Here is a 25,249-nt window from a genome sequence, read left to right as displayed (position 1 = left end):
AGAACAGGGAACCAGCAGCACTTCTGCATTCCCAGATCCAAGAGTGGACGGTGACTCCGTATCTAAGTTCCGGGCATGCATCTCTTGCTTGCCAATTGTCATGAAGTTAAACTTGTACACTCGAGCTACCGGAGGCCCCTGCGTGTCACGTGAGACTGTCACCGTATGTCCCAACAGGCATTCACAGATGCAGTAAACAGAATGGCCACACAGCTCCCTTCTTTTAAAAAACTTCCCTTTATTCTTCACAATTTACTAACCCTTGAAATTAAAACACAGGTACATTCCCTGCACAGCTGCATTTATGTATCCTCACTCTTCCAGCTTTCAGAATATTAAACAAAAACTTTCAATATATTAAATAGTAAAAAATTAACAGCATTTTTCCTCTGTTTTGAGGATGGTCCTTATTACTCTAAGTTGAAGGATATTGCCATGTTCAAAACACCAGTTATTCATCCAACAATTAGACACAGTAGTAAATCTGAGTGAAAACAGCGCAGTTAAGGGAAGCTATCTTCTAGATATGGAATTTAGTTGAATGCCTAAGTGAAATCCCAGTCGTACCAATTCACACATGAATTTTCCCATCTAATTCAGTGGGACCAGGTTCAGCATGACCAATATTAAGCATCTTTTATGTTAATGAAATAATTCATAAGCAACATCCCAGTGTGCTCAAAGGCATCTTTCCCTGAAAGCTGAGATTTAGAAACCATGTCAGTCAAAACATTTTAAGTCATTCTGGTCTTCCCTTCATTAGAGTTTGATAAACTTGAAATATTCTTGACCAAATCAATAGTGAAATAATTCTGTTGAGACACATATTTCCCAGTCAGCTTGAGACATCTGAAACAGCAGTATCATTTAATAAAATTGCCACAAAATAGACATTATTTGTTGTGCACTCACTAGTCAAAAATATTTACAGTAATGTCATGAAAAGTTGAGAATTCAGATGAGTACCTTCAGAAACTTAACTGCTACTGAATCCCTTCAGATAAAGCTTCATAAAGCGATGTAAAAAAAGCAATTTAACAGTTGGCTTCCCAATGCTTTTTAACTACAGTTCTGTGTACTTGCAGAAAAAATATTTAAATTACAATTAAAATAGATTTTAGGTTCTGAAAACATGAATAATCCACATCAAATGCTTTTTATTTTTCACTAAGTGGCTCATTAACCACAGATACTCATAGATTTTTACTATGCTTACTGTTGGTATACATACAGATGGATCTATGCCACTCTAGTTTTTATCAGATAATAAATACCTATTTTGACAATCCAGAACAGAACCTGAAGTATCTATAGACAAATTAGCCAGTATTTCATCTCGTGATGAACAGAGACATGCTGTCTTTCACAGGGAGTCTTGCATAAGCCATGCTGTAAGAACTTGGACATAGTCAGCATAAAAACTTTTTTAGGGCCCTTGAGGTACAGGGACGTAGCCGGAACTCCTAGTCCCTTCCCACCCTCTTCTTACTCTTCAGAATCTTGAATTTTTTGAAGAGCAATGTCAGCTAAGCCAGCCTCACTTTCCAGTGGACTTTCAGGGTGCAGGGCTAGTGCCTCCGTCTCTTTGGTACATTCAGGTTCTTCTGGTCGGTCAGTAGCATGATTGGGATCCACTTCTTTGGTAGCATCTGGACCAGGATCTGACTGTTCTTCACTTGTAGAACTACCCTCTGCTAGTTGCACTTCATCTAAACAAAAGAGAAATTGCATCATCAGCAAACACGGAACTCATCTGCAAGCAAACATTTTTATTAATTGAAGAATAATAGACACTAGGACACTTTGCATCAATTACAAAGGTGATTAATTTAACCAAGCTTCATCAAAAAAACCCTAAGATTACTCTGAAACTAACCCTACACAAAGCCCTCATTAATTTATCTTCAATTTTGCCATACTTCTTTTTAATATATAGAGAAGCAGAGTAGGACCCTACAGTTATTTTAACTTTCAAGTCAAACATGCTTTATTGACACTATTCTTACAGTTAGCTTTTCAAAGAAAGGCTGCAGGCCAGTTAAACATAGAATACCTGGGGGGTTTTCTTTAAAAAAAACAAAACAAAACAAAACAAAACACCTGTATGTGATTACGTAGGGAGCATTTTTGCATGTAACAGACTGAAGAAATTATTTGCTAATAAACAGTTGACCACAATGAACTTTAGTTGAAGTGAGTCATCCTAAAGTTTATAACCTGACTGCATGGAACGCAATCATCTATTGCACCTTTACTTTTCAAGCAATGTTTTCAGAGAAAAAAAATGTTAAATAACTTCGTGCCCTGATTCTGCTGAGTAGGGGTTGTATGCTAGCAATTCTGAAAAGAAAGTAGGGAAAGCCTACTTGGGGGCCCCGGCACCTTCAGAAGGAGTTCATCTTGGTTTCTCATTCTCTGTGAAGGTTGACAGCCAGCTGAAAACACTGTCACAGCTAGCCACAACCCTGCCAAAGCCCTGCCAAGGTCTCATTTGGCTATGGAGCTAACTGCCTTAAGCGCGGGCTGAAGCATAGACTTCCTTAACACTCGCCCTTGTACAGTGGAAACTCTTAAACGCTTGGTTTTACTTGTAGCTGCAGCTGTGGGATTTCCCCCCACCCCAATGTATAGGATTTGTAGGGAGTATTATTAGCTTCCTGAAATAAAACTGCTGTTGATAAGAGCAGCTTTGACACACACCATTCACCAGGTGACTTGAAGGTAGGATGAATTCACTGCCTTGCTAACAATGCATAATCTGGTAAGGTCTATAGTGTGTTGGCCATGTAGCTGAAGAAGTTAGTGAAGATTAACATGGAGATAGTGCAGTAGTAACACGTCAAAAATGTTAGCTTCCCTTTTTAGGAAGGGAGGGAGAAGAGCCATCCAAGATGCTGTCTCTTCCCCTGAAGAGGACAGCGCCTGGCCACTGACGTGTTCTGTTAATATGAACCTGCAAGCGTGTATATCTGTCACCGGTGTGAGGCACCACACCGCTCACAGCTCGTTATGTTTTGCTGTGTTGGTATGCAATATATGCGGGGATTTCTAGTAGCCTCGCCTCCAACTTCCATAGTCATCTTGATCCCATGCAACAGCAACTGTTGGAACAGGATCATCACAGGAAGCTGTTGAAAACTTCAATAATTACTAATCTATTCCTCATTTATAACCTGCTATAGTTTTTACAGTCCAGCTGAAGTGAAGAATATTACCATTATAAGAAAAGTGTGATTTGTCCAGTGCATTTCTACAATCCTTAAAAAAGGGAAGGGGAATCTAATAAGTTGTAAAAGAGAAAAAGTGATTTTCCTATTACTTCACTTACAGAAACATTTTATCACAGTAAGTTGGAGGGGGGTGATACAGTGTTTTTTCTGTCATTATGTATTAATTATTTGCTTATTGAAGGGAGAAAAACACCATTAACGATTTAAAGAGTAATGCTTCCTTTCTTCACACTGGAAGTACACAACACAACACGATACAGTGATTATGAAGAAGGAAGTATTACAGGAGAATTAACATCTACGTTAACCGTTGCAAGTGGAAGGAGTGGGCTTCCTTCTTATTATCCAACTTGTTCTAACACCTCCAACAAAAGGTAGAGTAGCGTGAAACTTCTGCATGATTTTGATTAAAGATTTGGATTTTGAAACAGTGCAGTGTAATTCAGAACGCTTTAGTTGTAGAAACCTGTGTAACTCTAGAATTAAAAACCAGATTTTAGAAAGCACCTAGCATTTGTAAATTGAAAGACTAGAATTCCAACAAATGCAGGTATGCTGTTATGTTACAACAAAGATTTTTCTTTCAACCTCAGCTGTTACAGATTTTAAGACCTGTTACTATTGTCCCTTGTGGTGCAGTTAATGCAGCATTAGGTTCAACAAGCAAACTATAGATCCTAACCTTTCTTTTGCTTTTTTTCTTGTTTCCTTTTTTCTTTGGCAGCTTCTAGTTCTTGTTTCTCATGGATTTCCTTCAGGGTCTTGCAGACTTTTTTGTGGGTAAACCAGTGTATTTTCTGGCAGTTCTGGTCGCAGTACATCACCTGAAAGTTACCAGAGCTATCAATTCATCTTTATGTACTAAAAGAATATACAATATTCTTGTATTTCTTAGTGTACCAAGTTAAATCTCTATGTATATTACTTAATGGTATTTTTAAGCAATTTGTAAGCTCACATGGAGTGATTCTAACCTATATAAAACTCTAAAGAATAGGGTTTTTTGCTAGCTCTAAACATACAGAAATTTTACTCCTTCTTAATTCTTAAACACACACACTCGGAAATCTAAGGACTCCTACTTGTGAATTTCAGGCATTTCTCTGAGAAGTAGATGGCTTGCACATTTTCAGTGTAGGCATACATGCATAGCTCTACACAGTAAATAGTCAAGCATTCAAAATCCTCAGCACCTCAGTGGCACTATTTTTCGTGATTCATCATAACTATTTATGGATTCTTACCATTTTACATACTGAACATCTTTTGTCCGCTCCCTTTCCCCCACAAGTTGTACAGAATTCAGCATCCACAAACCCCACTTGGCCAGTAATGGCTTGTGTCAGTACAGAAAAAGCTGTAGGATCAGACCCCTGAAAGGTAAGACAAGAGGTGATAATGAGATTAAAAACCAACACTAGGGACACACAAGAGAAAAACAAAACAAGCAATGCAAGCGGCCAGCTGCAGTCTCACTGAAGATGCCATAGCAGCAAGAACATAAAACTAAATCACAGAACTTCAATGAATTTGCACAACCTAACATTTATACAGCTAGACAGATTTTTGTATATAAAGTTAACTCAGTCCTTAGCTTCTGTAGAAGGGAGGATAAAAATTATCATTTTTTACTCTGTAAATTATTAACAATACTATTAATGAACTCAGTGTTCTTTACACACTGTCATCCACTTGTAGATCCTAGGCAGCAGGTTTTCGCAGATTAGTCTCTGTGCTGGCACACAGAAAGATATTTTGCTTGTCACTGAAATACTATGTGCTCGGTGTACTCAGATACTACAGACCAAATGGTCAGAACTCGGAATCTTCAAAAAAATTATTCGCATATTATTATTTAGATATTAGTTGCAGTATCTTTCCCATGCAATACAAGCAGTAAGATTTAGTATATTTTACTGGTAAGCATAAATCACAAGTATTCTCTTGGGCAATGACGTAAATATTGGAGGAAAAAAATGCCCGGTTGCTCCAGCTCTAAGTAAACCCTTAAACTGTTCGACTACCATGGAAGATGCACGATCATAACTATTACGACAATGCTGAGATGCCCAGACTGAATCCAAGTAATTGTGCATGCCAAAGGGCAAGGCCTTCCAGGGAATTAAAAATTTATAGCATCTCCTCCTTCCCAGTTCTGCATAACGGATAGAAATCCAAGGCAACAAACTGTATTTCTTTAAAGGGAGAAGGCAGAAAAGGCTACAAGCTCTTCCAAGAAGAAAAGAACAGGAAGGAAAATGTTTACTCTAGAGCAAGTCTTAATGCATCACGATGGCTTATGTTTTCACACTGTGTTTATTTTTCTGGCTTAGACAAACAGTAGGGATTGCATTAAGCCTCAGGACATTTTAGTAGACTGAAGCCACTTAAGATGGAGGCTATTTTTAATTCACTCAGCATAATCCAAACACGTCACAAAATTGTTCCATTTCCTCGGTGTTAGTGCATATGACATCTAGCTCTCAGAGACCAGAGAGAACATTCTTAAAAGAGAATAACAACTCTTGTGTGAGATTTGTTACGAACTAATTAATAGTACTATAATGAAGAGTGTGCTAGCAAAGATGTATGAGAAAAACTGAAGTTAGATTTTTTTACTTGTAATTTTGATTTCCTAATTTAGATATGCATTTTACTCTATATTGCATCATCTTGCCTCTCTCTGTGACAAAAGGAGTTTCACAGAATGTTTTCCCTTCTTCTACCGTCATATATTACCAACTTTTTGTGTACACTAGAAATGCATTAAATCTAGGAAATTATTTGATCTTAAATTGAATTTGGACATTGTGAAAAAAGAATGCAAAATGGGTTTCATCTGTGTCTGAATCTACAATTTGTAAAAGCAAATGGGCGAAGAAAAACTGAACAGACATCCCAGAGTAGGAAAAGAAAGCTCTGACACAGAAACAACCTGTTCCAATTTTCTTTAAAAGCTGAGGTATTTAAGCATTCATTATAGGCACAGGAAAAAACTATTAGTTGAAGTATTTTAGAGCATTTTCCTGCAATATGTAAAATAAAATTCCAGTTTGCCAGAGAGTTCAGGGACATTCAAAAACCTTTCCTTAATATAATACATTGCAGAAGCTGAGAAACAGAAAGATGGCTTACTTCAAACTGAATTTACTATGCAAGTTGCTTGGAAAGTATTTTCTTGATAGGCAAAACTTACTATTTCAACAGGAGCAATGCTTCTCACGAGCTGCTGGAGCAACGTAGCTTCACAGTAAGGGAACTTTCGGATACTTTCTCGAATTAGCTTCTCTTGATATACAGGGAAACCATCTTTATCTCTCCCTTTCAAGAGACTAGATTTTTTAAAACCAAAGTCAAATAAGAAATCACACAGTAAATGTTCAAGAACAAATACACAGCATGCTGTACTCTGTTCTCCTGACTCTGTCCTGTTTCAATTTATAGAGAAGAATTATAATTCAAAATAATTTGACAACTTCAAATGCAAGTGTTTAAAATGCAAATTAATTTATTTTTATTCTAATGCACAATCATTATGAAATATAAAATAACTAAATGTATGTTCTGAAACCACTACTTACTAATTCAGCCACACAGAGAAAAATAATCATCTACAGGTAGACTAGTATCTACATCAGACTGAAGTAGCAAAACGCTGTTGCATTTAAAAATGAGCATTGTAAAAATAAACACTGGAGAATACACAATACTTTAAAATACCAATTCTGCTTTACGTATGTGTAATAACATGTTATAGTCCTGAAGCTTCTACATTTATCTGGTTGGCTCCTGCTTTTTTATATGGATCACTGATGAAATTTTGATTTTAGTGTGTGAAAGCTGACTTCATAATTTATTTTCAGTATCACACAGAAATCCATGGAGGTCTATGGGGAATGTGATCCTTCTAAAAGCCAGGTCATTTACTTTGATACTTAAGATCAGGCAGCTGGTTTTGTAACTCTGAGTAGGTTCTGAAGATCTGTCTAAGTGATTTAAGAATCCAAGTCTCATCCAGAGCCAGTGGGACTTGCAGTTCTTGGTTGCTTAAGTGTTTCTGAAAAAAAATCTCACCCTGTATGACTTGCTGGAGAGCAAAATGGCAAGAGAAATGTTCCCAGATGATCCATATCAGACACTGAGAAATTCTTTTTTCAAGCCTATCGCTCCCCTTTTTCTCCACCACATGTTGCTCTCTGCTGCTTCACAGCGTATGTGTGATTGCCAAGCTCTAACCAGTTCCAGCAGGGAGCTGAAACTCTAGGAATGTTTCCTTTGTACCCCAGGAAAGGACAATGCCACTTCAGACAGAAAAAAGGGAGTCAGTGCCACCCTGAAGTGACCGCAGCTGGGATTATTTCAAAATTTACTTGGCATAGCCTTTATCCAAGACAATCCAATCTATTACTGCAGTTGTCTTTTTCTGATATCTGTAAAGCTGCTTCATACGTATGCCTTCAGACCTCTCTGTAGAAATACGTACCTTTTAATAAATCCATCCAGTTTATCCTCTCGCTCTTTTAAGAATGTGATACATTTCTGGAAGATGCAACTGATGTAGTGCATTTTCATAGCAAGTACTTCATTCATATCTTTCTGCTTCATACATTTCTCACAAATTAGATCCAGAACCCTGTAACATTTCTGCAGTGCTTCTACTTCGGCCAATAGAGGGTTCTCTTTTACCAGCAACACGATCTATGAGAAAGATTGAAGAAAATGTAATCCAATTAGGAACTAATATTTTTAAAACTTGTGCATTAGCATTAAAGATTACATAGCTCATTGTAGCTAAATTTCAGTGGAGTTTCTAATACTCCTCTACTTCCACCTTATGCAGTCTTCCCCTTCTTTTTCCAGTCATTATTTAGTATTACTATTTAGTATACTGTAATTCACAGTTCCCATAAAAGAAACATTCAAAATTAAGACTGGTATTAAAAATAATAAGGATTTTTCCAGAATAAGAACCTGAAGAATCAAAACCATTTCAAAAGAACCAGTTACAGAAACTACTATACACTGGCCTAAAATCTCTCTCCTTTTGAACACCTAAAATAAACTGCACTTGTATGATTTAAGCAGTTTCACAGAACGCATCAGCCTCACATAATCTTGAAGTACCTCAGGAAGACTAGTAAAGCACCGAACTAACCATTTTAAGAGGAAACTGTATACTCTGCTCGCTAAATTAGCTGCCACTGGTGCATTACTGTTTGTATGTACTGCAGATACCTGGTTGGCAGCTGTTGACAAATTGCTGACTTTGAATGCCAAGCCCAAGGAACTTGTCTTTGAATTTAGGTGTATTAATTTCTCTGAACTACACTGGAAGAGCAAACCATAAAAGACATTATTTTCAGCAAAAATACTGGGAAGTAAAAATAAACCCCTCTTGCCCATACTTTCAGAAACAGCAGCAGCAGCAGTGGATGTTACTATGGTGAACCAGTGATGAAGGTAGGAAGACAGATGCTGCGACAAGCACCCAGAGGACAATGAGATTTTGTTAAGATAGGAAATTGTTTTACGTTTCCACTTCAAGTGGGGCTAGGAAAAAAAGCCAAAAAAGAAAGCTATTTATGGTTATTGATGCAAAAAGTACGAATCTCTCCACTTAAAGATGTTAGTTCAAGATTCTCGTGTATATAAACACTGAAATAGCTTCATCTTTGAGTCATGTCTAAACACTGAGCCCAATTCTTTCTCATTTTCAGAAGCATCTGAATTAGTGGATAATGCTTTTGATCTCAATTGGACTTTGAAGAGTTGAATGCTTTCTGACATAAAGAAACAGTTCCCATGCCAACAAACGTATACAATTTAAATATTACTCCACCTTAACAGGATGCATGTTAGTAGTAGTAATAATTTTATGTAGAGGCCCAGCTAATTTTACTGGCAGTTTTGGTTCTTTATCTAAGCCTTGAGGTTTAGTATAGTAGTCCAGCCTTTCACGAGGAAAGAAGTTGTTGATGACCGTCACACAGTCATGTTGACCTAGAGACACACAAGAAAAATCACCAATGAAATGAAATAATAACCAAAAAAAAAAAAAAGACCTAAACCCAAATTTAACATAAGCAATACAGGTGAGAATTACCCACAGAGGAGCTTAGCATGATATGCTTTGTATTGGTAAGAGGCAACTCTTGCCATTCTTTTACATTCAGTATGTGTAACTTTTACGTTCAGTAAGTGTAACTTACTGACTCCCAGCAGGGAATGACTTCTTGAAATTTCATTTTGAGAACTCTATCCCCTTCCCGCATCCTCTTTCCCTGGTAAGCCAAAACTAAGAGAATAGGTATTTCTCCCCAAAGTTATACTATACTAGTAGTGTCATACTGGTGTAAACATTTCTCAAGAAAAGTTCTCTCCACTTTGTACTTTCAAAAATTAATGACATTTGCATTGGGACTTGTAAGTTTTCAGACCTGAAACAGATAATAGTGTATTAACCTAAAGCAGAAGAAATTATAAAACCATAACATGCTTAAAATTTACCAAAAAAAGGACTGTGATGAAAGTAACAAGATGAGAGAAGTGACTCCCCCTTCTTGTTTTCTGCATCTGACAAAATGATGGATTACTTGGCTAAAGGGAAAGTAAAATTTAACTTCTCTAGTTCAGGACCACATTCTTTAAATTGATTGATTTATCCTGGCACTAATCCTATTAATCAGTAGAAGACACAGCCAACCTAATTCCAGCATTTGAAACCTTCCACTGTTTCAGAAGAGACTGTTCTGAGCTAATAGAGCACAGCGCAAGACAAATAACAGGGCAAGAAGTATCCTCACTTCCCACACACAGACGGATGTTGGTTGGACAGAGAATAAAAAAGAAAAGGAATGGATTCCAATGTTCAGACTTTTACAAAGTAGCATATCTCAGTATGCCTGAAAATATTTATTCTGTCTTGTTGACGTGATGAGATTTTAAACAAGAATTCTCCAAAATTATGTTGGAGATAACATTCCCCATTCGCTAATAACTCAATTCAGCATCACATTGGAAAAGACTCTCCAAATCCAAAGTATAATTAATAGGAGTGGTCTTCTCTGACATACTAAGTGAATAGTTAAGGCTTTGCTGCTTGAACCTCAAGTGAGCAATGTCAATCTTTTCCTCTTTAAACGGAGATATGATTGAAATTGAAACTGCACTAACTCACTATTCAAGAAGTAAATCTAAATGGCAAGGTAGGCCCTTGAATCCAGAACACCCAATGGACTTGTAAGACAATTCTCAGACACTTAAACAATACGAGAAGTTTGTGTTGAAGTGAAAGTACAGGTCCTCATTTTTGGGAAGGTCATCTGGACAGCAATAGCTGAGTCATTAAAATGACTCCACTTTTTCTGGTAATATTTTATCACATGTCCTTGCTAGAAATAGAGAAAAAGTGGTATATCTGGGAACGTTAATCCAGGAATCTCCCAGCACTGTCAAGATGTGTAAAGAAGTAAAAAGGGTTTAGGAAAAAAAAAGACAAAATGAAACATAACAACAGAAAAAAGCCTGGTTCCCTGTTTTGCCCAGGATCACACAGCATACTGGAATGACAAATCCCGGTCAGTAAGTACTGACTACCTCAGAAGAGGTTCCAAGACCTCTCCCTCTTCCACATGCAGAGGGAGAAGGGCAGGAGGTGACTCACGGCTAGCACACAGCATGCTCGTGGCAAAGCTCAGGTGAGGGTTCCTGACTCCTACCGCTACGTTCGTCCCTTCCTACAGAGGAAGATCCAGTTATGCACTTTGTACTGCAGAAGCACACACCTGCACTTCAGACACCTCAAGGGTTACCAGCTTCCTCTTACTATTTGCAAAATCTTGCACACCTGGAGGACAGCAGTATCTATTCTTATAGATAAGATCATTTGTGCTTTTATGAAACAAAGCATGGGAACAGAACACAAATTGACTCTGTTATAGGATGAGATGTAGAAAAAAAGCTGAACAACTGTGTCAGTTCAGAACAGGTCATTAAATAATGTTTCTCCAAGAAAAAGCATCAGAATCTAACATTTTACTTCTTTAGGAATTTAGGAAATGATAATAGACTTCCACCTTACCCACAAAAGCAGCCATCTGAGCTGCTGTCCTTCCCACGGAGTTAACAACATCAGTCTCTGCTCCAGCCTCTAACATCATCCAGGTGATTTCTTTGTTTCCTGAATTTGGGGGGGAAGATATGGGGAATGAGAGAGAACAAACCAGAACTTGTAATTCTTTATGTTGTAGAAAAACAAGGAGTGAATTTCTTAAAGACCAGGAATAACACCGAGGGAAATGAATGTTCTTAATGTCATTAGTGTAAGAATGGATTAAGAGAAAGGCACAGTGCTGCCTCCCTATTTCAGAGGGTCAAATCAAAGCAAAAACTGCTCTCTGTAACGCACATTCAGTGCCCCGTGGAGCTTATGGGAGTCATATGCATATAACTACACTAGAGCTTGGTCCCTCTGGACATCAGTATAGAAGCAAATTCTACTAATCTAGTTTGACAGTTCAACATTTGCTATTCTAAGAAGAAAACCAAATGCAGTACTATTATGTAGCAGGAGCATAGAGAAGGGAACAGATTGTTCCTTTCTCCACAGCAGGAATTGGGTGTTCAGACTGGGCTAAATACCAAGTAAAATGAAGCTAAAATTTGATGGGAAGATTAGATGACTTAATTGGTGCCCTTCAGAGACTAATAAGGACACTTGTCACCACTCCTGCTGGTTCAGCTTTCCAAGGTATTCTTACTTATCAGTTTTTGTGTGTATGCTAAGTACAGAAAAGTGAATATAAAAAAAGAAGGGGGTGGTGGGTGGAAATGAATGTTTCTGATTTAAAAACAAAGGCATTGCATCAGTAGTGCTCATGTACCTTTTGCACTCACAGATAACAGGCCTTAAAGTCAACACTCAGAAGCATTCAAAGCCAGGATGACAGGTTAAAAGCTCAGCTGTGAGAAAATGGTAAAAATCCAGCATTTTCCACAAAGCTGCAGTCATTTAACAACCTCTAAGAGTTTGTTCCGATCTGCTGCAGCTCTGACATTACTCAACGCCACAGAACGCTGTAATTTCCCAAATCTTTTTACTGAAGTTTTAGCAGAAAAGCAATTTGACAATCTAGTTAAGGTTCATATACACACATATGCCTTTCTTTTTTCATACTTCTGATGAAAGAAGGCAGAATTTTAACTCTACCTGGTAAGAAATCTTACTTCCTTAGAATCTCCTTTTTGCGAAGATCTAAGTGGCCTAGTAAAGAAGATACTTAAAATAACCTAATATTCCCAGATCTAATCTTTTCCGCAGAAGGAACAATGTTTTTTATGTAATGTCTTTTTCTCACTCAAGGAAATAATTGTTCCTTTCATCAGGGAAAAAGAATAGCAAGAGGAAAGCTGCAAGCCACCACCTGAGACAGGAGAAGATATATACAGCTATAAGGACTCTCATAAAAAAAATAACGTAAGAGGAGAGGGAAAATTAATGTGAGAAAACACGTCTTTAAAACTTACTAAATACATTTTTAAAAGCCCACAAGATAATTGCAAAAATAGTATAGGAGAAAGGCAAAATTTGAAAAACACTGGATTGATTTGACAAGCCTCAAATATTAGTAAAAGCTACTGATTTGTAGTACTAAAAAAGGCAGTTTGGTGCAGCATCTTTTTCAGTGTAACACAGTATAATTAAACAGAATGTATCCCACTGCATAAGGAAACAGTCACAGCAGACTGAATTTTGAGGTCCGACAAACACGACGAAGTACGGAAAACTATATGCCTCAAAATACTAAACAAAGTCAATTTTTATATGAAAAAAGATCCCAAGCCTGAACAGTAGCTATCCTATTCCACTGTCCTGATGATTCTACTGGTCTCGACATATTCACATGGTTCACGTAAGCAACACTAAACCTGAATAATAGAAAGATGTCAACATTTTTCTTTAAATAATTAATTTACGGCAAATTGTACCCATCAATGTCATAAAAATCAGTGAGCTAAGTTTAGTAAGTTACCTGAAAGTCCAGCAAACATCAAGGCAGTATATCCATGCTCATGTTCATTGCAGTTAACATCAGCCCCATGTCGCAAGAGCAACCTGCACATGTCTATTTTCCCTTTGTACGCTGCATGCATTAGAGGAGTCATGCCATGCTAACAAAAGAAAGAGGAAGGAAGCAGCATACAAAAAAGAATTAGTTATATCTTTTGATCTTCATACCATTGATAATTTTTACTTCTACATACATACTCAGTATAACTACCAAAGCCTCATGTAATATTTAAGTTAGCAACAACAAAAAAGCTCACAAAATCTTCATGAAAAAATATGGCTACTAACGTGCAGTAGATTTTCCATTTCCATGTCACTTTTCTGATTATGCTGTGCTATGTATTTGAAAACAGAGCAGTGCTGAAGAAATGAAAACCATTTACCACCAATTTGTCATTGGCCTTTGTATGAGACATTATTGTTAAACTAATGCTTCTGCTAGCAGGAAAAGCTTGTTTTAGAAAATTCGTTAGGTTCCTAAGTTATTTCTTTTCTCCCCTCCATTATAGGATAAGCAACAAGAAAACTAGGAACAGGCTCTTGTTGGTTTTGCCATTACAAAGATTTGCAGTTCCTGAAACCCATCTTGCTCATTTTGAGTCATGATTACTGGTAGTTGTGCTATCCTCCTTTCTCCCATTTATCCACCCTTTTGGTATTGTGCCTGTGATCTTACATCAGCCAGGGCTCTGAAAGCCCTTGTAAAGATACACAGCTCTAACTAGACTTTAACAACCACATAGTCTCAAACCTTGCCTTTTGATAAACTGCACCAGTACAAATAGGATTAGCTTCAGCAAGGGAGGCACTGAGTTTTTATTAGAGTTGCACTGGTATAATTATAAATGCAAACCTGGGCAAACTCTAGGGGAAATTTTCAGAACTAGGGTGGATTGTTAGTGCAGGCTCTCTCCCTCTCAAAGGGCAGGGAGAATCGCATTTCTGTTTGAGAAAACTGTATGACATTCCGTTCTTAGAATTTGATACGCTTTTTCCAATATGCTGTTTATTTTCACTTAGCATCAAGTCAGGATTCGTCTTATCAGCCAAGACATAGTAATTGCCCAAGAACATTCTCCAACACTGAATACAAGGGAGTGTGCTTTAGTTTGTCCCTGAAGGAAATCAAAATGGCATTTTCTTCCTTTTTTTGCAGGTTAAGGCTGTGTGCATGAATACACTCATGTACACCATTACTGCACCTCTGTAAACGCATGGTAATGTAATAAAATTGTCAGTTTGAGCCTTAATATGTTTCTTGTTTCACTTTATGATAGAATAAAACCCAATTGAGTTAAATTTATCGGTAAAATTTTCAAAAAATTCCTAACGGTGAGGGAAATTAGGAAAGTATTTGTAAGTATTATATTTTCATTATTCCCCATACTAACTGAAAACAATAAAAAATGATGACTTGATGCATTATACTTTAGTAACCTGAAATATTTTGGTAAACTGCAACATAAACTGCCATTAAAGAAACAAAAGACCTGAAGAGATCACTTCACAAACACGAAACAAATTTGTGATTGTTTTTGCTAGGTTTCATTCGTGGTCCTATAAAGGTAAGTAAAGGCTTTCTATCCTAATATAGAAAATATGTTATGTGATGTTATGTTATGTTACGTTATATTGACAGCAATTTTTATGGGCCAATCCCAGTCTGGAGTCATAGCATAGATTCGCCTCCTTTAGCAGTGCAGAAAAGTACTGCTGTAAGGGGACACGAACACAGTAAGGTTTTTGACTGGAGAAAGAACTTTAAGAAAACAATGATTTTAAGTTTGGTTATATCTTGAATGCCATTTCATAGGATCATAGAATCACCAAGGTTGGAAAAAGACCCTTAAGATCATTGAGTCCAACCATCAACCTATCACTGCCAAGTCCATCTATACCATGTCTTCAAGCACCGTATCTGTTTGTTTCAATTAAAAAACCTGTCTGAAGATTACAGGACCAAGGGTTGGGTTTGGTTTCTTTTTGTCATCCCCTCCTCCTGGGAAACTTTTTTTTAAAGCCTTTGATTAAATATTGAAAGTGTCAGGCTGTGGCGTGGATCAAAAAAAACTATCAAGCAGAAAACATGTGGACAGTTGTTAGAAAACTGGATTTGAAGTCACACTAATATCAGCCTTTCACATTCACAGCAAACAAAAAAGGGACAGGCTAGGCACAAGCTTATCCAGAAAAGCTTGGTATCCTGTATTATGTCGCTATGCAGAAACTGAAATGACTGCAAATACTCTTCTCAGGCTGAATATCGAAGAGAGGTCCAGCAACAGTCTGTTTTCTGACGACATTTGGATTGTCAATACAACATACTTAAAAGCCTAAACTAGCAGACAGTGTATTAAGCATACAGATGAAACAAATTAATTTATTGTTCCAAAATGGAACATAGGATGAAGAATCCATTTTCTCGCAGCTACTATGTAACATTCTTCTGCCCAAAAATCCAGTCTTTTCACCTCATGCCCTAGGACAGAAATGAATCTTTTCCCAGTTTCATTTACTTTGCAGGGATGTTACATGGTTTACAAGGAGCACAATTAACATCTCCTGTCTTCTGCAGGGCTATAAGTATTCCTTGTATGCCTGACTGTACAAGGGGAATAGAGTTTGCAGTGCCTCTAGAAATTGCCTGGCACCTCCCTTGACCAGGTTCTTCAGCTCATTAACAAACAAGGACTCCCTGGCACAGAGGGGCTATGCCTCGTAGCAGCCAGCCCAGCCATTACACACCACCCTTCCCAGTTCCTGATGCTGAAAATATACCAGAAGCGCACTGAGGAATGGGATTCCAAGAGCTAAGTTGACCTAATGCTGCCATGGTGGGGGACTCAACTGAAAAAAAAAAAAAAAAAAAAAAAATTCTATGGGGTCAGTGGGCTGGATCAGCTAACAAGGGAAGAAAAGGATGTGTGGGGAGGCAGGAGGGGCAGATGTGTACCAGAACCAGGGAGGGGTTGGACTCCACCGCCAGAAGCAGGGGAAGAAGAAAGCAGGTCAGTCTATCCCTCTTCAGCACCTGGGAGAGGTATGCTTCCACAGGATGAATAAACACAAATTTATAAAGATGATAAACTGGAAAAGCAACCTTCTGCCTTCTAGGAACTACAGAGGAAGTTTTCAATAACACTGCCTCAGCCTTCGTTGACCAGAGGAATTGGGGAGTGGGAGGTGGCCAGGGAACAAGAGTCAGGACAAACAAAACAAAACAAAAAAATACACAAACCATATTACATCCCAGTGACCTGTGCATATTTGGCAGGAAAACTATGTTGTGAGCATTTAAACACTCATGCTGACTGTGTAAGAACACAGACATGACACATGTACATTTTTAAAAGCCATTGTTTTGTAGATAATACTGATGATTCCCTACTGAAGTAGCCACACAGACTTGTGTTACTCAAGAGAACAGAGGAATCCAAGTGGTCCCAACATTCCCAGTGTTTCACACTTCTCATGCTCACTTCACCCTTCTTCTCAACCATGGAAACATGGCCAAGATACGGCACATGTGGGCTGGATCGCACTGGAGTAGCTCCCTCAGCAGGTACTGGGGCACACTACAACATTGCGTGTGTGAATACTAGCTGCCTAATAAGTCAGAGGTGATTTGGGGAAATAGAAAAAAGAAAAGAAAATAATAGAGAAAAGAACAGAGAAAAGACAAGACTGTAAAAACCCTAGCTGAAAATCTGTCATAGACACTTGTATGCTGACACTGTTAAAGCATCCACCTCTCCCTTTCCCAGCTCACTTTGCAATGAGGAATGCAGCCCCACATTAACATGGAAAAAATGCCTTATTTTATTCTTTAGATTCAGGCAACTATACCAGTTCTATTCATTCAGAAAATTACAAACTAAACACATAGACTGGAGGTTTGGCTTTAATTTGAGACAATATTTGGGAAGTTACTAAAAAGGAAACAAATGATGCAAAACCAGCAGGTGTCACAAGGAACACAGAAATTCTAGTTGAAGAATGTCTTCAGAATCAACTGCCCTAAATAAAAAGGAAGAGCACTACTGAAATCAGATCAACTCATTAAGACTAGTTCAGGTAGGTATTTGGAATTGGATTGTAAAAATGTCTCTGACTTTTAACAGAAATGGTACTGAATGCTGCCAGTCTAGAAATACATGACTTGAATTTTCATTGGATGAAAGCCTTTAGAAATTTCACCCTTAAAGCTTTTGAATAAGATTGCCCTTACCTATCTTAAACTTACTGCGAGCTGGATTTGGAAGGTAGTCAACAGATACGCGCATGAATACTTTTAGCTATAGCAAAGTATGAACTAATTAGAATATGAAATACTGTTCAGTGAGTGCAGATATGTCGATCACAGCTATAGTGCTCCTCCTTTATAGTCATCATGCTGAGCTGTTGGTTTCACATATGTAACACATTAGCCTTCTCTGATGATCTTTCTGTTCATCTGCGGTGATGAAAAGTTAAAGCCTGCATCAGTCAGCGACCTGAATTGAAACCAGATAATTCTTAATAGCTGTTGAATCTTCTTTCGTTTGTGTATTTTGAAATAGTGTGTAAAAAACATCAAAAGACAGAACTCACTCTCCTCAAAAAAAGGCAAGGGATCTGGGCATTTTCTGCTAGCATAGGAAGTCCATACTGGAATAGCAAGATAGATTAACTGAAGAACCCTCCACTGAACATAATCAGTATGAGTAAAGCTACACATATCTCATACACTAATAAGCAGGCTGCTGCTGTAATTCCCAGAAAGTGTTCAGTTCTGTAATTAGCATATAGAAGTGGACTGTTTCTAAAAGATACATTTTATTACAGAAGTGAACAGCTGAATTACCAAACTAGAGGAAAAAAGTAATGCTGCTAATGCCAAATGATAGTTCTGTAGATAAGAAGATTATGAACAACCTTAAAATTATTTTAAATTCAGAAAAACTGTGAAGCCTTTTCAGGTCAAGTCTCTCTGGTTGATCCGCAGAAGACATGGGATTGTAGTACTACAGTGCTCCTTTGCAACCGTAACTACCAACATGACTGGAGGAAACTTCCACATCTAGAAATCCCGTGCCCTTCCTCTAGACTGCCTTTCCGTAATAATCTGAAAGATCTTAGCCACACCCTGCAAATGGATGGAGTTCAAGTCAGCAAACTGCCAACATTAAGTCACAACACTATTTACAAGCTCTGTGCTCCCAGGGGAAAGAAAATTCCTCAACACTTTCTTCCATACTACGTTTCCAAATTAGCAACCACTCCATCTAAAATAGGACAAAAAATGACTACGCAGTGTGCATTTCAGCGAGATATATTTGTGTTTATTTTGCATCCATTTCCCTTGCCCATCTATTTGTTCCAATATTTTGGGACACCTGAGCTTACATGCCCCTGAAGTTTTAAAGTTGCTAGAGTCAAGCTGTTAAGGACAAGTTTTGTGGAAGAGCTATGTATTTCTTTGTTTTCATAAAGACGGTGATTAAGCCTAACTACCTTTCCTTTCTTCGACTACCTAAATCCACAACGAAACAACAATAAAAAAATTGATTTGGTCAGAAAAGATGCTGGGAAAAAAACAGGGCTGTATCTGCTGGATATCTACAATCTTCTGGAAGATGGGCATCTGTGAAACTGATTTGAATAAAGGGGTCTTACTCTGCTTTCCAGTGACCTGCTGCTCCCAGTAGAGCACTGCAGACAGGAAGATGTGAAGGGTGAGCAAGTCTTGGCACATGGGCACGAAAAGCATATAGATGAGATTTTTTATTTTTTAAATACATGTAACAACAGCAGAAGCAACACTGAAACACTGTGTCCAGCTCACATCTACATTTGTGACGGAAGAAGCTGAAACAACTGTAAAGGATTCAGAAGAGAGCCATGGTTAGAGCTCAGTTACTGAGGAACCATAACTTTAGGCAAGATATGTAAAAAGTCAAGGCATTTGGAAGACATTAAAAAGTAACTTGGTCCTTGTCTAAAGGTACATAAAGACTGCTGATTGTCAGTAGTTTGTAATTTAGAAGCAAGCAGATCGAAGCAGTTAGAATACACAGTCAAACCAAAAATTAAAGGGCCATCTTATGCATTTATTTTTTAAAATCAGGAAGTACAATATGTAATGGCCTGCTTCTGGATGCTGTGGATTCTCTCGCCTGTGGAAATTATTAAATTGTGACTGCATGTTTGCTGTACCACAAACAGAAGAGAGAGTTACATTAAACCTGTGCTCGTTCTGTGGATTCTCTCATGTAAAAAGGACTTTAAGGAAGGAAATGCGTTCTTGGATCCCAACTGAATTGTGCTCCCATTTCAATATCTAAGCATTCGATGTTCAGGGCTGTTTCCTCATTCCTTAATAAAATAAGTAACATTAGTAATATAAATAATAATGTGAATTTCAGGATAAACTGCTAAGGCAGCAGCAGAAAAAAATAAGACCTGATGCATTCAAAATAGTCTCCAGTTGTGGCAACGTTGAATAACAGATGAAACTAATGTTTAGCTGGGGTTTCACACATTCTATTTATGTATAGATATTAGAATAACACACTAGAGGGAAAATGGTTTATAATAGAAAAATTCTAGAAGTTGACGTGAGATGACTGATGCATTAAGAATCCTAAACAAATCTGACCCCTTTCCTGTTCAATATGTGTCATTACACACCACTCGGGGATAAAAAGGAGACTGCAAGAAGTCCCTTGCGTGAACTTTTTAAGCCTTATGTGCCTTGAGTGTATTTAGTCAGATGTGAGCATTAGGCAAGTATTGTTAATACTGTTTCTTCTTTAACAATAGCCTGAGGCATAACTCAGTTATGGTTTCTATTAATAAACCATATCCTCTCAACAGTAATCCTGCACATTGCACTAATACTGCATCAATACTGCAGTCATTCAGCAATTACATTAAAAGAAAAGCTTTTAAAGCCCATACAATAAAGCACACTTGCAAACATACATTGTATCTTGTGTTCCTAAAATTAACTGTAAATCTTAGTTTGAGTAGTTTGTCAGAAGCTTGTTGAAATTCATAACTAGAAATTAAGGTTTAAATATTTAACTGTATTTAAGAATAATCAGGAAATGGATCTGTTGACAGCACAAAAAAGGCTAATAATATTCCAGGAAGAGAACCAGTAGATGAAATGATAATTTGCCTCCATTCAGCATTCACAAGACCACATCTACAATACCCTGTCCAATTTTGGGCCTTCCAGTACAACAAAAACATGGATAAACTGCAGTGAGTTCAGTGAAGCACCACCAAGACATGGTGGGAACTCAAGCACTTGTGCTGTGAAGAGAGGCTGCAGGAACTGGGCTTGTTCAGCCTGGAGAAGAGATGGCTTTGGTGGGGCCCAACAGCAGCCTGCCAGTGCCTACAGGAAGATCATTGAGAAGACAGAGCCAAACTCTGCACTTATGGTTGCAGGAGAACAAGAGACAATGAGCGTAATTTGAAACAGAGGTTCAGACATAAAGGAAAAACATTTTCACTGTAAGCACAGTAAGGCAGTGGAACAAGTTGCTCAGAAACATTGTGCAGTTTCCATCCTTGGAGGTTTATAAGGCCAGGCAGGATAAAGCTCAGGGCAACCTCATCTGACCTTGGAGCTGAAGCTCCTTTGAGTGGGAGGCTGAACTAGAGACCTTCTGAGGTCCCTTCTAGCCTGAATTTCCCAGTGATCCTATGAAATGATAAAGTTGGGAAAAAACACAAATTGGCATTTAAATTGATAAATCACACATTGATCTAGCATGCAAGCTGGCCAATTACAGTTTTGCTTCCATGTTACACTTCATATTAATGTTGCACACTTTTTTACAAAAACATTGTAAGAAGGAAGAGGAAACAGATATGAATGTCACACCAGGTTCCTTTCTCCACAAGCTTCCTCCCATCCTCAGGTAGCACTTAAGGATTTTACCTTCTACATGTCTATCACATCTGCCTCTGCAAAAGACAGTGGTGTGTTTTCCACTTCTGACCTAGCTGCTCACTGAGTATGTTCATGGTTCTGCAAATATAAGGCTTTGGGTGATGAGACGGAAGCATGAGATGGGGACAGGTATTCTTTACCCACACTGTCTGCTGCTATCGAAGCAGAGGGACTACAGTTTGGTGGAGGTGACAAGAAGTCAGGGAACACCCTCATGTGTCTTACTGCAGTCTTCATCTTACCTTACAGACACCAAAGCTCATGCTGGAACCTGAGAGAAAATACAAACAGTATAGTACTTTAAGTAACATTAATCTTTAAACTTTCTCAAAAAAAAAAAAAAAAAAAAAAAAAAAAAAAAAGTTCTTCAAAAGTTCATTATTCAGCTGCAGGCTAGAAATATCTTCAGAATAACTCTGATTTCCAGGAGTCTATATAGCAATGTTACTTAACAACAAGGCGGCCTTCAGACCTAGTCTTCTCCTTGCTAAACCCAGCATAATGCTTGTACAGTTTCACTGTACCTCATCCAAGCAATTGACACGGACATTCTTGCTGCCCAGTAGCCTTCCAGCCTCCTCGGTGTTTCCTTTAAGTAAAAAAAAAAAAAAGACACAAAGAGAGAGAAAGGGGGGGTGAGAAAGGGAATAAATTGAGAATCAAGAGGAAAAAGATCAGTTCCATTCCTGATTAGAATCAAAATCTTTGAAGATTAACCACCTGGAACGTAGATTAATCACCAATAAATCAATCGCACTTAGTGAAGAGGCTTAGGAATGAACAGTGCTCTGTTCTAGAAGCTAAAAGCCAAGAAGTCACAACATCAAAGAGTAGTCTGAGAGCATGCACTACAAGTAAACATCCATTTTCTGTGAAGTAACTGACCTAAACACACACAAGAACAGGACACTAATATGTCTTTTCATAAACTGGATCAGAACAATTCTGAATGAGTAAAATGATACTGAGCATTTTAACACATTCTGCACTTCGATCTCTTTTGGAGCATCTTATGTCTAAAAGAGCTATCTAAATTCTCACAAAACAGAATTATCCGATTTCAAAGACTTTTCTGGTCTGAATGAAACATGCTTTTTAATTTACTCATACCTCCTTCCCCGTTTAAATTTTAAATTTGCAACATTCCACCTCCCAGGTCCACAAAAGTGGAAGGAATTTGCTTTTGGTAATAAAGAATAGAGGTGTAAAGGACAAGGACCAAGGTAGCTTGATCACTGACATTTCTAAAAACTGCCAAATGGATAAGTAGACGGTAGTCTGAGAAAAACTGTGCAAGGAAAAGTAGACCATAACTTTGTATTTTTCAGTTTGCTACAAGAATTCTTTCAGTTAAGCCACAGATCTAAGAACCTGATTTAAAGCCCTTCGAAGGCCTATTCAAGTACTGTCAATGCAACTTCAACAGACATTCAAACAAATAGAAATAAAAGAACATCCAAAGAGTCTAAGTTTGGGGAATTAAATTTATTGCAAATTAACAGAAACTTCTGATCACTGATTCAGTCATAAGCAAAGCTCTTTCAGCAGTGATGTGCTTAATACAAATAAGCATTACATCCCTCATTTTAATGACAGGCTTCATGTTTATCTTCACTATATCACAAGGAGGTGCCCTTCCAGCAAATTTTCAGCAAAGCAGCTCTTGCAACTTCAGTTTTGGCTCATTTTCTTTCAAAAAACATTAGAAATACTAGAAATAAATTATTTCATAAAGTTTTTGGTGTGGTTTAACTATACTAAACAGGTTTCTTTACCCATTTTTTAAAAAAATAATTATTTTGGGTAAAAAAAGCCAGTCACCTGAGTCATCTCACACACTTGATAAAGACCCAGTAAAATACACTGACTGAGAGTCAGAGCACTGCAACTACCCCACTCCCCCAAATACTTTTTTGTTTGTTTGTTTGAACACGTGAGAAGCTTCTTAGGACCTGGAGTAGTTTTCAGAACATCCCAGCAAAAGAACAAACATCAGAAACAGAAGTCTTCAAGGGGTGATCTTCAAAGCAAATTTTAATGCAAGTAAAGCAAAGCAAAGTTGCATTTACAAGTTCGGGTTCTGTATGACAAAACATTGAAGGATTTCGAAACAAGACACTAAACTGACAGAAGTCAGACTTATAGAATTGATAGAGCTTAAAGTTGGAGCCAGGCTGTTCATAGTGGTGCGTGGTAGTAGGCAAAGAGACAACAGGCAAAAGTTGAAAGAGAAAGAAGCTTCAGGCTGGATATAAGGAAAAATATTTTTACTATGAGCCCAGTAAGGGAGCAGAACAGGTTGCCCAGAGACACCATGCAGTCTCCATCCTTGGAGGTTTTCAAAGCCTGATAGGATAAAGCCCTGAGCAATCTCGTTTCACCTCACAGCTGACCTGTTTTGAGCAGGAGGTTGGCCTACAGACCTCCTGAGGTCCCTTCCAACCTGAATAATCCCATGACCATAATCATAAGCATCAGGTAAGGTACATAGAAGTGTCTGCAAGACGAAGGCCTGAAACTCTGATTAAAGTGAGTCAATCAAACTGATTCTGATCCATAATAAATTCACTGCTGACTGTCCTACACTTGTGGCTCTGACAGAGGAACATTTTAATATAATGGAGAGTGAAGCTCCAAAACTATAAATAAAATTCCTTATGGGTTCAAATTGCCTCAAAACTACATACAGACATGTGTAGAGCACATCAGGTGTTTTTAGTTTATCTCCAACTAACAAACATCACTCACAATTTTCAAAATACCATTTGGAGTATAATTGTTTAGACAGGGCTGTGAAATTCATGTTGCTGGACCATGAAACCCAACTGTTACAGTAAACGTGACAGCAAGCCCCCCAGCAATAAGCATATGCACCACATAATGTGGCGAAACTGCAATGCTTACGTTAAATGCAAAATAAAACAGTCTGAAGGCATAAGAGGTGCACAATACCCTGGACAAGCTCAAGTTAATTTAAGAACACCGTGTCTTCAAGGACATCCTGGTCTGGCAACAGCACATGAGGAAACCTGTAACAGGCTAAAGAACTGGATTATCCCCAAGAAAACATTTTTTTGCAGAGCACATTAACACAAGTCATTAGACAAATGTCAGTGTACGTTACTAATATGAATACACACAAGAAAGACGTAGGCTTTCCTTGGCAGAGTTAGCCCAGCCTCGCAGCTCGGCTTCCCCAGCCCCAAGTGCACAGCAACGCGCACCCCTGCAAGCGGCCCCCTTTGCGCTCCCGGGAGGCCACAGCCCGGCCCCACGCTCCGCCAGCGTGCGAGGGAAGCGCGCTCCCGCTTCCAGGGGAACAGCCGGTCTCCCCGTGTGGCAGAAGGGGGCCGGGGCCCACAGGCGGGGCCCGGAGGGCGGGCAGGCCCGTACCACGGGCCCCCGAGAACGGCGGCCCGAGGAGCCCTGCCCTGCCCGAGGCCCGCGCGGGGCGGCAGCGCGGCCAGTAACGGCTCCGGCGCCCCCGCCGAGGGGCCGCGGCCCGCCGCCACCGGGCGCGAAAGCAAACCCTCCTCGGGTGCAACCGGCGGGGCCGGTGCAGCGGGGAGGGGGACCCGCCCGGGCTCTAGGAGGCCCGCCGGAGCTGCGACAGGGCCCGGCCCGCGGCGGCAAGGCAGGACAGGGCAAGGCGCTGCGCAGCCTCCGCCGAGAGGGGCGCCGGCGGCAGCTTGGCGACGAGGAGGTGAAGGCGGCGGGGCCGGGCCCGCCGGGGCAGCACTACCGCCCGCCGCCGCGGAGGGGCGAGGGCCGGGCCGGGCTCACCTGAGGCGATCACTCCCAGCAAGTCCTTCTCCTCCGGGCTCAGGTCACCTCTCCTGGGGGGAGCCATCGCGCTCCCTCGCCCCCCGCAGACGGTAAGGCGGACTCGGGACGGTGCCGCCCGGCGAGGCGAGCTCAGCCCAGTCGCGGCGGCGGCAGCAGCAGCCTGGACCCAGCAGCGCCCCCCAACCGCCCCCTCCCCGCGGCGAGCCCGGCTGCGCCCGC

At 39.3% G+C, this 25,249-nt stretch overlaps 1 protein-coding gene across 3 annotated transcripts; it reads right to left on the bottom strand.

Annotated features, from left to right (window-relative positions):
- Positions 1 to 218: 218 nt before the first annotated feature.
- On the bottom strand, positions 219 to 25,249 carry ANKMY2 (ankyrin repeat and MYND domain containing 2). Of its 3 annotated transcripts, XM_087773806.1 has the most exons (11): positions 25,028 to 25,073; positions 21,769 to 21,833; positions 21,487 to 21,515; positions 13,262 to 13,400; positions 11,311 to 11,409; positions 9,070 to 9,230; positions 7,714 to 7,928; positions 6,427 to 6,562; positions 4,475 to 4,603; positions 3,913 to 4,054; positions 219 to 1,709 (listed from the first exon to the last, which is right to left on the bottom strand). In XM_087773806.1, exons 3-11 carry the CDS (start codon positions 21,505 to 21,507, stop codon positions 1,486 to 1,488), a joined length of 1,266 nt encoding a protein of 421 aa, XP_087629932.1. In that variant the 5' UTR covers positions 21,508 to 21,515; positions 21,769 to 21,833; positions 25,028 to 25,073; the 3' UTR covers positions 219 to 1,485. The 3 variants fall into 3 exon arrangements, with proteins under 3 accessions (XP_087629932.1, XP_087629922.1, XP_087629943.1); XM_087773796.1 differs by lacking the exon at positions 21,487 to 21,515 and having other exon boundaries at positions 25,028 to 25,249; XM_087773817.1 differs by lacking the exons at positions 21,487 to 21,515; positions 21,769 to 21,833 and having other exon boundaries at positions 25,028 to 25,249.

The sequence above is a fragment of the Nipponia nippon genome, unplaced genomic scaffold (assembly GCF_047370975.1).
Source record: "Nipponia nippon isolate SJK-2023a ecotype South Korea unplaced genomic scaffold, ASM4737097v1 scaffold_1, whole genome shotgun sequence".
In the NCBI taxonomy this organism is placed as follows: domain Eukaryota; kingdom Metazoa; phylum Chordata; class Aves; order Pelecaniformes; family Threskiornithidae; genus Nipponia; species Nipponia nippon.
Note: the sequence above shows the minus strand (reverse complement) of the source record. Positions and strands in the feature narration are given on the sequence as shown.

What these genes read in the sequence shown, in the direction of transcription:
- ANKMY2 (XM_087773796.1), bottom strand. Translation starts at nt 25,094, where the DNA reads ATGGCTCCCCCCAGGAGAGGTGACCTGAGCCCGGAGGAGAAGGACTTG. An exon ending in GTGTCAATTGCTTGGATGAG is followed by an intron (nt 13,401 to 21,768) that starts GTACAGTGAAAC and finishes TTCTTTTGTTAG; the next exon opens with CATGGCATGACTCCTCTAAT. An exon ending in GCATTGCTCCTGTTGAAATA is followed by an intron (nt 4,604 to 6,426) that starts GTAAGTTTTGCC and finishes CTTACCTTTCAG; the next exon opens with GGGTCTGATCCTACAGCTTT.